We start from the raw sequence: 12,071 nt of genomic DNA on the forward strand, positions 1-12,071 counted from the left end.
ACCAGGCTGGCCTCAAACTCAGAAATCCGCCTGCCTCTGCCTCCCAAGTGCTGGCATTAAAGGCGTGTGCCACCATGCCTGGTTGGTATACACACACACACACACACACACACACACACACACACACACACACCTTTAATCCCAAGAGACAAAAAAACAGTATTCTGAGTTCAAGGCCAGTGTGAGCCAGTTTTAGGTGAAGAAAGCATAGGTCCAGGCAAGGTGGTCCACAACTTTAATGCCAGCATCGAGGACACAGAGCCATACAGACCTTTGAATTCAAGGTCAATCTATAGAGCAAAGATTAAGTAGTAAGGAACTTGGAAAATAGAAAGCTGGCAATAATATAATAAACAACAGAGCCATGTTCCAGCTCCAGCAAGCAGAACTCAGCAGCTCTGGCCACATGGCTGTCTTTAGAGTAAAGGGGCTAAGGTCATAAAATGATGGTTTGTGGGATAATCAAAAGGGAACCTGTGATAAATAACTGAATTGATATGCATTTCCTTAGGAAATAGCTTATGCAAAATAAAAGACTGGGCTTTGGTTTGCAAGAGCAGAACAGATGTCATTTTGCATCCATCAAGGACTCCAGGACCCTCTCCCCAGCTGAGGTTGGTCCTTGGCAAGTAATGGTGCCTCTGGGGAGTGGGGAGACAGCAGGCAGGGCTGCTGGGAAGCCCTGCTCCTTGGTCTAACATGGTATGCTAGACCATCCTACCCAGCCAGGCTCCTTCCTCAGCAGCTACCCCTGCCCAGGGTCACCCACCACTGCACACTGGTCTCTAGCTCACATGTATGTCCTCTGGGTGCACCCTCCAGTCCCCACAGGGACATGAGGATAAAGGAACATGCTAGAAGCTGGAGAAGCACACCTGTAGGGTTCCAGGGGCCTCCCCCAGCTGTCCCTGCCCCACCCTCCCTGGCTGAGGGCTTCTCTCTAAAATAACCTGCCTTTAACTGGTCTGCCCGGCTCGCTCTCTGGATCTCTCCTCCCTCACATCTCAGCTTCCCAGCCTCCTAGCCCTGGCCTCTCTGTCCCAGGACAGAGGCAGGGATGAATGCAAGCACCTTGTATCCCTTTGACACTATTCCTTTATCCCTTCATCCACCCATCCACCACCCATCCTGGTCTGTCCTTGTGCAGTGGCACACTGGTCATCCTCCCAGGGTTCATGTTCTCGCAGAAACACACCAAGGACAGAGCAGATCGAGGACTGAGCCAGCACACAGGATCAGGGTGGACTGGCCCAAGATGAGGGTTATGCTTGCACCTTGTACCATGTGAGTTGTGACAGCTACTGGACAGGCCTCACAGTGCCACCATGTCACCCCACGGTGACTGTCCCCAGATCCCCACTTGCTCCAAGCATCAGCATGTGCCATCAGTGCAGGATGGTGGCATGGTCAGCGTGGAATCCCAGCCCTGACCCCCTCCTGACAGTCAGGGGCTGGGGTCCTCCTGGCATTTTCATCTGTGGGCCTCTCAGCCACCTGCTCCCTGGCAGTTCCCACACATCCAAAGGAAACTAAGGGATTGGGTGCTACGGGATGAGCAGGCTCCCAATAGCACTCCAGCACAGCCTGGGGCCATGGGGAGACCACAGAGGAGGTGGGGGGGTGAGGCTAAGAGGGAGGCAGCAAGGCCAGGTCTCAAGCATACTCAACTGTCCCCTCTCCCTAATGTCTCAGATCTGCAACAACCTGGACCAGCCGCTCACTCCAGGCCCTGTAGTGTCTGAAGTCCCTGGCTACCTCCTGCCTCCTGCCCCAGGGCCTTTGCCTAGGCTATGCTTCCCCTGACTCCAATGTCTATCATGTTCCTGCCAGACCCAGCTCTGCACAGACCCTACCCATCCTATTGTCTTCTGATAGCACTGGGGTTATGGGGGAAGGGAAGCGCAGACAAAGACCTGAGACCCCACCCACTGACTGTCCTGGGTCAGCCCAGCCCCTCAGCACCTTCAGTTCCCATGTAGCAGAAAGCAAGTAGACGGAAGGACCACGAGAAGCCAGGGCATGTTCTGCACCCTCCCTGCTACGAGGGCTGAGTGGCTTGGAGTATGGGCTAGGGCTGTGCAGCACGGAGAGCTTGTTAGCTGGTTCCTGTAGCTCATGACATCATCAACACTGTCACCATAATTATGGGGAAATTACTGTAAAGGCCACCCCTGCCAGCACCCCTCAGACAGGCCGCTAGCCGCCAACAGTGACACTCCAGTCACCACCTAACCTGTCGCCAGATCTACCCAGTCTTCGAGTGACCCTGACTCCCACATTCCTTCCTCCCGAGGTGTGGGGTACCCATGTCCAGGGGAGTGTCATGGGACACTCTGAAGGCTGTTCAGAGAAGCCACCTCAACTGCTGGACGGCAGCAAAGGCCAATGCTCACATACCCTAACTTACACAAGGGCCACTCAGGCCCCAACCTCATCCTCACCGCTCAAATGCAGGGTCTCCACTGCCCATTCCTGCTGCTGGTGGCCCAGGCCTAGACACATAGGCCTGCAAAGTGGCAGAGGCAGGGGACAAGTCGGCCAGGAAAGTGGAGGCCACAGCAGGTGAGGCCTGAGACAGGCAGGGCTACTCCCCTTACCCCACTTCTCAGAAGATAAAAATCAAGGTTAGGCCAGCCAGTAACTGAGACACTGGAGCTGGAAGCCCCGACCCCAGAAAGGTAAGCCTACCACACCCTCTGTGGAGATGACACCATGGGAAAGATGGACAACCCCACTCCAGCAATGTTCCAGGAAGGGTCTCGTGGTTCACACTCAGGCCTCCAGTCCGCCCCAGGTCCCTGACTTTGGCTTCAGCTGTTCCAGGCCCGATTGGCCTCCTTCCAGTTCTGAGCTGTGCCACCCAGGGACAGTGCTCCTCAGACACCCGTCTTACTAAGCAGCTGGGCTTCGATGGGAGAATCCTCCTGCCTCAGCCTCCCTCAGGACTTCTGCCCATCGGTGGTCCAGCTGTGCTCCCTGCCTGTGCCTACCACAGGGCCTTTGCACATACTGAGCCTATGGCCTGCCCCACCCCCACTTCCCTTTGCTCCTCTAACAGCCTACCTTGAGGTTCCTGACGGTGCTGTGTGGGATGACTAGATCCCTACTTCCTGGATGTGAGCTTCCTCTCATACAGTCATCACCCCCAACCCCACCCCTACCCCCCAACACAGGACTGTGAACCATTCCCAAGACTGGGGCCTCTCCAGGTGTCAGGGAAATCAGTCACTCCCTGCTTCCCACATGGGCAGCAGCCCCATGCCAGGAAGGGCCACTAAGTTTACTGACCATAAATGAGTCCTAACTGCAGGCTCTCAGGGAGTCAGCCTTGCATGGCAGCCCAGTGACCCAGGTGATCTGTCCCGTACCCAGGGCTGCACTGGGCAGCTCAGCCTCTAGGCAAGCTGCCCCCCCCCCCAGGCCTTGCTACAATCCCGGCCTCCGCACTCACACCCCCAAGGTGAGTGCTGGGCTCCCAGCACACTTCAAACGTTCCCACTTCACCTACTTCTCCACACGGACACCCCGGAAAGGAAGGCCAGCCCAGGCGCATCCTCACTGGAAGCCAGAGCACAGCCTGCCCACCTGGGCAGCGCACCCTGTACCTTCAATGTGGGACAATGTGGGACGGTGAGAGCCAGACCCATTCTGGCTCACCTGGGGCTCCGGGAGGTGGCCCCGGGACCGCCATGGTCAGGTGCTCGTCTGCACCTCTCCTCTAGGCTTTGCATCCGTACCTTTGCCCACAAGCGACAGGAGAGTCCACGCAAACCCCACGACCTCCAGAACCCCAACACCCCGCAGGACAATAGGGTCCGACCCAACCTCCTCAAATTTGCAGCCACAATGAATACCCACGCGTCCTGTTTCAAATCTCCAGCTTGTATACTTGGGACTCTGCGGCCCTAAGACCTGCAGCCAACCCCGAAAGCTCACACCTGTCAGGTCTGTGTGACCCCAGAACTCCGGAGGCCTTACAACCCTCAGACGCTGTGCCTGCCCTGGGCATCCTGAGTCCTGATCTGATACACCGCCGACTCCTTAGAGTGAGCCCCTGATCCTGCACCCGCCGAACCGACACGTGACCCTAGCAACCCCTCGGCCCTTGTTTGACCCATTGATTTCCTGTCCCCTCAGGTACTCTGAGACCCCAAGCACCCTTGGATCTCTCACAAGCTCATGCCCATGCCCTCTATCTCATGTGACCCCCCCAAGACCCTGGAACTCGAGTACCCCAATATATTCTGTCCTTTGTGTATTCTGTGACCCCAAAGAACCCTCAGGTCTCGCACACCCACAATCACACACCCTTCTGGTCTCGCGTGACCCCATGAGCCCCTTGATCTCGTGTGTACCCCTGAAATCCCGCACCATTTTGATCTCCAGTCACTCCACGAGACCTCCGGATCTCCTGTGTCCCCCCTGAAATCCCGCACCATTCTGGTCTCGCGTGACCCCATGGCCCCCGGTCCCGCGTGGCCCCGCACCGCGCACTCACTTCTCGCGCGCCTGCCCGTCCGAGGGCGCGCAGCCCTTGCTCGCCTTGCCGTACATGCTCCGCACCTGTCAGGCGCGCGTGGCCATCGCTGCCCGCGCCCCGATCCCCGCGGCCATGTCCGCGCGGGAGCCCCGGCCGCGGGTGGGTTCTCGCCGCGCTGCCCTCCGCGGGCTGTTCCGGGAAGCGCGCCACCGCCACCGCGCGCTCCCGCCGCTCTTAAAGTGGCAACGGCGGGAGCGCGGGTGGGCCCCCCCCCGCGCTGGGAGCGCGCACGCGCAGAGCCCGCGGGGGCGGCACTGCCCACCAATAGGCTGCGCACCAATAAGTACTGGCTACAGTACCTCCCCCAAAGATACTCAAGCCGGGGACGCGCTCCAGCAGTTGCTATTCGTGCAATTGGGAAGCTGAGGCAGGAGGATAGCCGCGAGCCCCAGGCGTACAGATATTGGGGGGGGACGGACTGTGTGTATCTCCGTTTCGAGGGTTTCATGTAGACCAGGCTAGTCTCGAACATAATAAACAGATGACCCTGAAATTCTAATCCTCCTGCCTCAGCCTCCCTAGCGTTTGCACGACAGGCGTGTGCTGTGCCACTTAGCCTGGTTTGTGAGCTGTGCGTGGAGCCCGTTTTTTTATGCATGCCAGCGTTGTAAGGACTGAACCCCAGACCAAGCACGTTTTGTTTGTTTTTCTGAAACAGTGTTTCTTCACACGGTAGACAGAGGCAAGAGGATTCTTGTGAGTTCGAGGCCAGCCTGGTCTATAGAGCGAGTTCCAGGACAGCCAGGGCTACACAGAGAAACCCTGTCTCAAAAGTCGGAGTGAAACAAAACGTCTCCTGTAGCCCAGGCTGACCCCCAGCTCTCTACTTCACTAAGGCTCCTTGAACAGGTGGTCCTCCTGCCTCCACCTCTGGGTGCACGCTGGGAATGAGAGCTTCTTTCCCCCCCCCCACCCACACACACCGCAGACGCACGTGTATAACACGCGGGCCCCGTGAGAGCATGAGGGGTCGTGGCGCATGGGCGTCGGGAAGCATCCAGGCTAAAGCTTGCTATCGCCGCAAGTGTCCCCGGTTGGGCCCGACGGGTTTAGGGGGGGACCTGCTGGAGATTGCGCACAGGTGGGTCGTCGGCACCGGGTGGCGCGGTCATGGGCTCAGGTTTCCTGTGGGAGTGTGGGAGCGTGACAGCCCGCGGGTCACCAGGGCGCTAAGTCTCGCGTGGTGTCCCTGGTGCGGGCAGATCCCCTAGCCCGGGCCTCCCCGCCCCCACCCTAGCCGGCGGGCGGGAAGCCGAGCCGCTGAGGTTCCAGGCGCTCAGGAAAGGCTGCCGGGGCGCGCCCCGCCTCCTCCCCCAGGGCCCAGCTGGGCCGACGCCGGCCTTTCCCATTTCCTGCTTGGCCCGCCACCCCCTCCCCCAGCTTCCTCTCCCCGCCGCGGGGCTGGCGACTGCTGGGTGCCTGGAAGGCCGTCGGGGCGCCTGTGCCACCGCGCACCACAGCTCTTTGCAGGCCCTGCTCTCAGCGAGACCCAGAGAGGGTGCGGGTGCTACCGGGAGGCACAGCACGCAGCTCCGAGTTTCCTTCCACCCTCAATTGTGTCCCCAAGGTCTGGAGATGCCCAGGATGCAAGGTTTCCCCTCTCTCAGCCACAATTTTTTGTTTCAGTGTCTTCACCCACCCACCCCCGGAACTATTTATTGAGCGCCTGCTGTCTACCGGGCCCTGGGGACCCAGCGGGGACACTTTGCTACGACTCCTGGAGAAAAAAAGAGTCAGCTGGGGAAAGCAGGCGACAGGAGTCGGACAAAGGGAGGGAGGGCCGGCGGCAGCGAAGACGGTGGGAGTCCCGGAGGAGAGTGGAGACGGACGCTGGGAGGAGGAAAGAACGGGGGGGGGGCGCCCGCAGCCCTTGAAGGCTGCTTGGGGGAGGCTCTGCGGGCGGGAGCAACTGCGCAGTCGTCATGGCAACCGAGGCGCTCCCAAACACAGCTAGGAAAGTCGGGGGAGTTGAGCTCGCAGGACACACACACACCCAGTTTGGGCAGAGACAGGGGCCCGCCCACGTGAGGGAGAGGAAGTGAGAGGGCTGACACTGCAGGACTGGAAGGAGCGAGTGAACGTTCAAACCAGTTCCAGCCAGTGCAAAGGCCCTGGGGCACACGCACGGTTAAGGTGCGGGAGACTGCAGAACGCGAGTGGGAGAGATGAGTGGCTGGTGGTGAACCCAGAAAATTTTTCCCTTGGGCGTGCGTAATGGCTCAGCAGGTGAAGGCGCTTGCCACCAAGCTTGATGACCTGAGTTTAACCCGCGGCACCCACATGATGGAAGCTGTTGACTCCTCTTGTGACGTACACACGCACAATAGTACGTGTGCTCCCACGCATAAGCACAACAGTAAGTAAGTATACGTCAAATAAAGTGAACTGGCCACAGACTTGGACTAACGAGGATTTGAGGGGACCCCTCACCTGCTCCCGTTTCTCTCGGGTGCAGTAGAGACCAGATTGCCTGTTTCCCTAAGCGGGCCAGGCTGTGCAAACTGGACCCCAAAACCCAGAAGGATTAAACTTTCTTCCCTAGAAGATCCTGCCCCATGACAACCCCATCCACCAGAGGAGCCGGTTCCGTCGCGCCCCCGAGTGGCCGGACCCGGAACTGCAGGGCTGTCTCCCTCTCCCTCCTCTTCCCCCTTATTTCGTTCATCTTTTCTCCCTCCTCCACTTCCTCCCTCCTCTTCCTCACCCTTCTCCTCTACCCTGTCCCCATGCCTTTTGATATCCTCTCTAGATTTCACCAAACGCCTCGTTTGTCACTATTGACAGCGGGTGCTTCTGACACCCGGGCCACCCCTCGGGGAACCGCGAGCCGCTGGAGTCGCTGCAACACGCACCCCCTCCCGCTCCGTCCCGGGCCTCAGCCCCGCCCAGCTGCGCTTTGGAGGCTGCACAGCTGGAGCACGGCTGTACACGGAGACTGCTTCCTCTCCGTAGCTGTAATTATGGGTAATTTTCTAAGTGCAACACAAAAATTAAAACCCAAACAACACCGGGAAGGGGGCAGCCGCAGCTGGTGCACGCGGCAAGCCCGAGGACGTGGACCTGGGGTGGAGGGAGGAAGGAGTCCTGAGGGCGACCTGTGCCTCTGGCTCTCGGAGTGCGGAGTTCCCAAAATAAGAGTTACTGGGTGCAAAAGCCGGAGTTTGGACGCTGCTTGCTCTGTGCTGCGGTGCCAGCGCAACCTCTGCCCTCTCGGAGCCGCGCAGGAAGGAGGAGAAAGAGACGTCCGCCCTCACTAGACCGCACCCTGGCGCCCGGTGGACCGCCCGGAGGTTCAGCCCAGCCCGCAGACTGCTCCCACCGCTTGAGACCGATCCCGAGACAGTGCTGGTCTTCTGATACGTGCTGGGCCCCCGCAAGACCGAGCCCTGTCCTCCAGCAGTACCCCATTCCACCCGACCTCGGAACCTCAGCTCAGCGCCAAGCACGGGGGTTAATTCATCTTTTGCTGAGTCCTACCCAGCGTTGGTACAACTTCATAGAATAGAGCAGTGTCAGAGTGACAAAGCAACCTGCCTGGGGTTGCACAGCAGGAACCAAACACCGGGTCCTCATTTGGGGTGTGCTGGTAGTGCATGCTAGTCTCACAGACTCTCATTTCGTGAAGAGAACTCAAAGTATTTGCTGAACAGATGACTCTGCATTCCATTCTCTCCTCACCCCCACCCCCACCCCGGGGGGACCTGGGTTTCCTGCCCCTCAAAACAGCCATGGGCTGTAGTTGCAGATGTGGCCACGAGATGGCAACAGAGGACGATTGTGACCGCAGCAGCCACATTCAGGTTCCTGGTGACACTAGGCCTGGCAGGTGCTCCCCTGTGAGCTTCCAAATGGACATTACATATGTATGCATTGGATTATCTCAAATTCTGAGAAACTGTGTAAGTCGCTGGAACTGCCAACTCCTGCCTCAGCAGGCCGGGATCACTGGCCTGCGACACCAACCTGGCTTAATTAGTTGCTTTCGGGAGGCTCAGCTAGAAGGAGCACTGGCTGATCTTTCAGAGGACTCTGGTTCAATTCCCAGCACCCACATGGCAGCTCACAACTATTATTTGTCCCAAACATTGAAGGAGAAAGACCACGACCCAATTAAAGGTGGCAACATTAATTAAAGCAAGCATTTTCACATGTACACAGGTGCCTCCCCATAAGGCACGGTTCGAGAAGACAGAATTGAGTGTAAGGAAGACAAGAGTTTTATAGCTCAGGAGTAGGAGGCTTCCAAATGGGGGATTTGGCGGGTAAAGTAAGTGGGGTACATGAGTGAAGGAACATACGGATAAGGAGTTAGTCCTACGGCTCTTGAAACAAAAACATGGTTGCAAGCAAGATGCTAGTAACAAGGTAGTCACAGTGGCCTGAAATGATGGAGGGCTGCACAATACTTGGAACTTTTTAAAACAAAAACATGGTTGCTATTCCTGGAACAAGCAGCACAGAGCCATTTGTAGTTAAGGTTATGGGTGGGGCCTAGCCCAGTCCTTGAGAAACAAATGTAATCATAAACGGGAATGAACTTAAGTTTGTCTTACTATAAAACACGTTTCCAAGCACAAGATGAAGCCGCCCTGGGCCCTGGTTCTTCCCTGTGATTCCAGTTCCAGGGGATTCAATATCAGCACATAGACATACATACAAGAAAAACACCAATACACATGAAACAAAACTAAATAAAATAACAATTGACTGTTTTTATTACCACTACATTGCCTTTAGCCAAATAGTGAAGATTTTGCTGCATCTTGTACCAGACCAATAAGTGTTTATATTCTGTGAGTTCGAGGCCAGCCTGGTCTACAGAGAGAGTTCCAGGACAGCCAGGGCTACACAGAGAAACAATATTTCAAAAAAAAAAAAAAAAAATTCTTTCCAGACATTAAAGGGGAATCTCAGACTTGGTACACAGGTGGTAAACAGCTTACCCAGCATGCACCAGGCCCTGGATTCCATCCCCCCCAACCCCTGTCACCTGGTGGGACCCCTACATAGCACATTCTGCAGACTGATTGATTAGAATTGCAGAGTTTGTAAAGAATTGTAATGCTGCGGGCCTGGAGCCTAATTATCATAGGCTAAGACAGCTCCTAAATAAGCAGATACTTCCCTCTCCTGGACTAGCCCAAGGCTCAGGAGAGGTGTGTGGCTGGAGAGAAGGCCCAGTTATTGAAAGATCTTGCTGATCTTGAGAGGCCAGAGATTCCATTCCTGCACCTGCCCCCGTGGCTCACATTGGCAGGGGATTGGAGTAGCTCTTCTGGTCTCCAGGGACACTCATACAATGTCACACTCACACAATGTCACATATACACATACACACATAGAGTCTTAAGTGTCACACACTCACACACAATAATTTTTTGAAAAGACGCAGGGCCACTAAAATATAAATAACAACAAAAGGCCTTCTTCCTTGCATGGAAACAGCTCTGCGATCCAGCAGATGGCTCTCCGAGTTCTAGGCCAGCCCTCAAGTGTGCGTGGAACCACTCTAAAAAACTCTCCAGTCCACAGAAACAACCCTCTGCGGTACATTAAGGTGTCTTCATGGGTGTGGCCAGACTCTCTGTTTAGTTACAGACACCTTCAGAAGCCACTCAAGCAGCCTGGGCCTCAGTTTCCCTGTCTGTGAAATGGAGGTGATGTTATTACTCTCTCATGAGTTCTAGGCAAGGCCTGCACCCTGAGCCTTGGCCCCAGATCCTCACTGAAGACCCAGTCTTTTAGAGTCACTCGGGCTGGCTGGGAAAGCGCAGGAGACAGCAACCAAACAGAACTGTTCTCCGGGATCCACGGTGGCCAGTGTGGCCAAGCTCCTGCAGTTCAGCTGTTCTCCAAAACCCTCCGCACAGGGATCCTCTAGACTGTGACACAGAAATGCAACACTGTGGGTGCACCACGGTAGCCACCCCGGCTTCAATCAGGCCCTATTTCTCTGCAAGTGGCTTTTATAATTCTGTGAGGGTCTCTGCCAGTACCAGGGCCAGCAGAGAAACAACCCTGGTGAGGGCCAGAGGGAAATCCCTTTTAACACAACTCGTCAGCTGGAGTCTGACCCAGGACAGTTTATTGTAGCCATATTTAAGCACAATTTTGGGGGGAAAAACATTCTACTGATAATTAACCCAATCCCCTGTGCCCAACGAGACTCAAGGCATGTTTACATTGAATCTCTTTACAGAATACCTATGGCCACTTCCGTAAAGATGGGCCCTGTTGACCAAGAGACAAAATGTCCATAATGAGAACTGGCCTGGCCCTGCAGACAGCACAAGTCACCAGGCTGTTAACCACATCCACATTCTGGGTAGGAAACAGCCACACATGTCTTCTGTTGAAAAGACTAGCCTGCTGTCTAACGTCCCTACTTTCCTGAGTGCTTCTCTGTGAGTACAAGCCTTCAAGTCCTCTATGAAGTCCCATCTGCTGCCCGAGTTCACTTGTCAATCTTAACCTGACCAATGACATCTCAGTGTCCCCAGTCACACAGCCCATCCCCTGGTCTTTGCTTGGTCAGCAGCCTGGCACGCTGCCCTCCTCCTTCCTGTAAATAAGGATGGAGTGTGCCCATTGCACATTCTTCATGGGAGCCAGGAAGGGGGTCACTGTAGTACAGGGCCTGGGGCCTGGCTGCAGGGAAGGCTGTAGGCAGGAGTAGGCATTTCTGGGGTGTCAGACATTTGTGGGGGTACAAGCAGCAGGTGGAGCTGACCTCAGAGACTGGGATAGTCAGGGAGGCACAGGCTGCTGTTCCAGCGCAGGAGCATTAGGACAGCAGAGCTCAATTGTGGGGTGTCATATATTGGGGACCTTGGTTCTAAGTGCTACATGTCTGTCTAGGGATCTTGGGAGTTTTGTGTGTGTCACTGTCATTTTGGAGACATTGGGGGTCTACCAATATCTTTGAGGATCTCAGGGGTGTCTCTAAGAATCATTGGATATTTTGAGCTATCTTTGAGCATATATGGTTGAACCTGAGAGCACTTCTGGCCTCTGTGGCTTTCATTCAAAGATTTTTGTAGACTAGCTCTTGCCACCATGCCTGACAGTCTGAGGTCAGCCTCTGAGGCCACATGGAGGGGGGAGAGAATAGACTCTTGTCAGCTGTCCTTTTTCCTACCTGTCACCTCTGCTTCCAGAATATTCCACGCCCCAAAAATGAGCCCCTGAGCCCCAGTGTCATGAGCAAGCGGATGCTGCTGGAGCTCATGTCGTCGTGTTTGACAGCTGTCGCTCAGGGTCATCCACATGAGACATCCTGCCACAGACACTTGGGCTGCTGGTGTGGGACTTAAACCCCAGGCTCACAGCTAGGCTGGGTCTGAGCTCCGTCGATTGCTCCGCACACTCTACAGCCCCAAGAAGGTCTCACCAGGCCGGGCAGTGGTGGCACATGCCTGTAATCCCAGCACTTGGGAGGCAGAGGCAGGCGGATTTCTGAGTTCAAGGCCAGCCTGGTCTACAAAGTGAGTTCCAGGACAGCCAGGGCTACATAGAGAAAAACAAACAAACA

General features: G+C 55.9%; 1 protein-coding gene across 6 annotated transcripts in view; it reads right to left on the bottom strand.

Annotated features, from left to right (window-relative positions):
- Positions 1–4,688, bottom strand: part of Ssbp4 (single stranded DNA binding protein 4) — an 11,013-nt gene extending 6,325 nt beyond the window's left edge. For 5 of the 6 annotated variants that reach the window (XM_029532121.1, XM_029532120.1, XM_029532118.1 and 2 more), the window contains exon 1: positions 4,499–4,686. In XM_029532121.1, coding sequence (XP_029387981.1) covers positions 4,499–4,554 — 56 coding nt within the window. In that variant the 5' untranslated portion in view covers positions 4,555–4,686. Of the gene's footprint in view, positions 1–4,498 lie in introns of all 6 variants that reach the window. The other variant, XM_021218880.1, reaches the window with a different exon arrangement.
- Between the last annotated feature and the right edge of the window lie 7,383 nt (positions 4,689–12,071).

Source organism: Mus pahari, chromosome 19 (assembly GCF_900095145.1).
Source record: "Mus pahari chromosome 19, PAHARI_EIJ_v1.1, whole genome shotgun sequence".
Classification (NCBI taxonomy): Eukaryota; Metazoa; Chordata; class Mammalia; order Rodentia; family Muridae; genus Mus; species Mus pahari.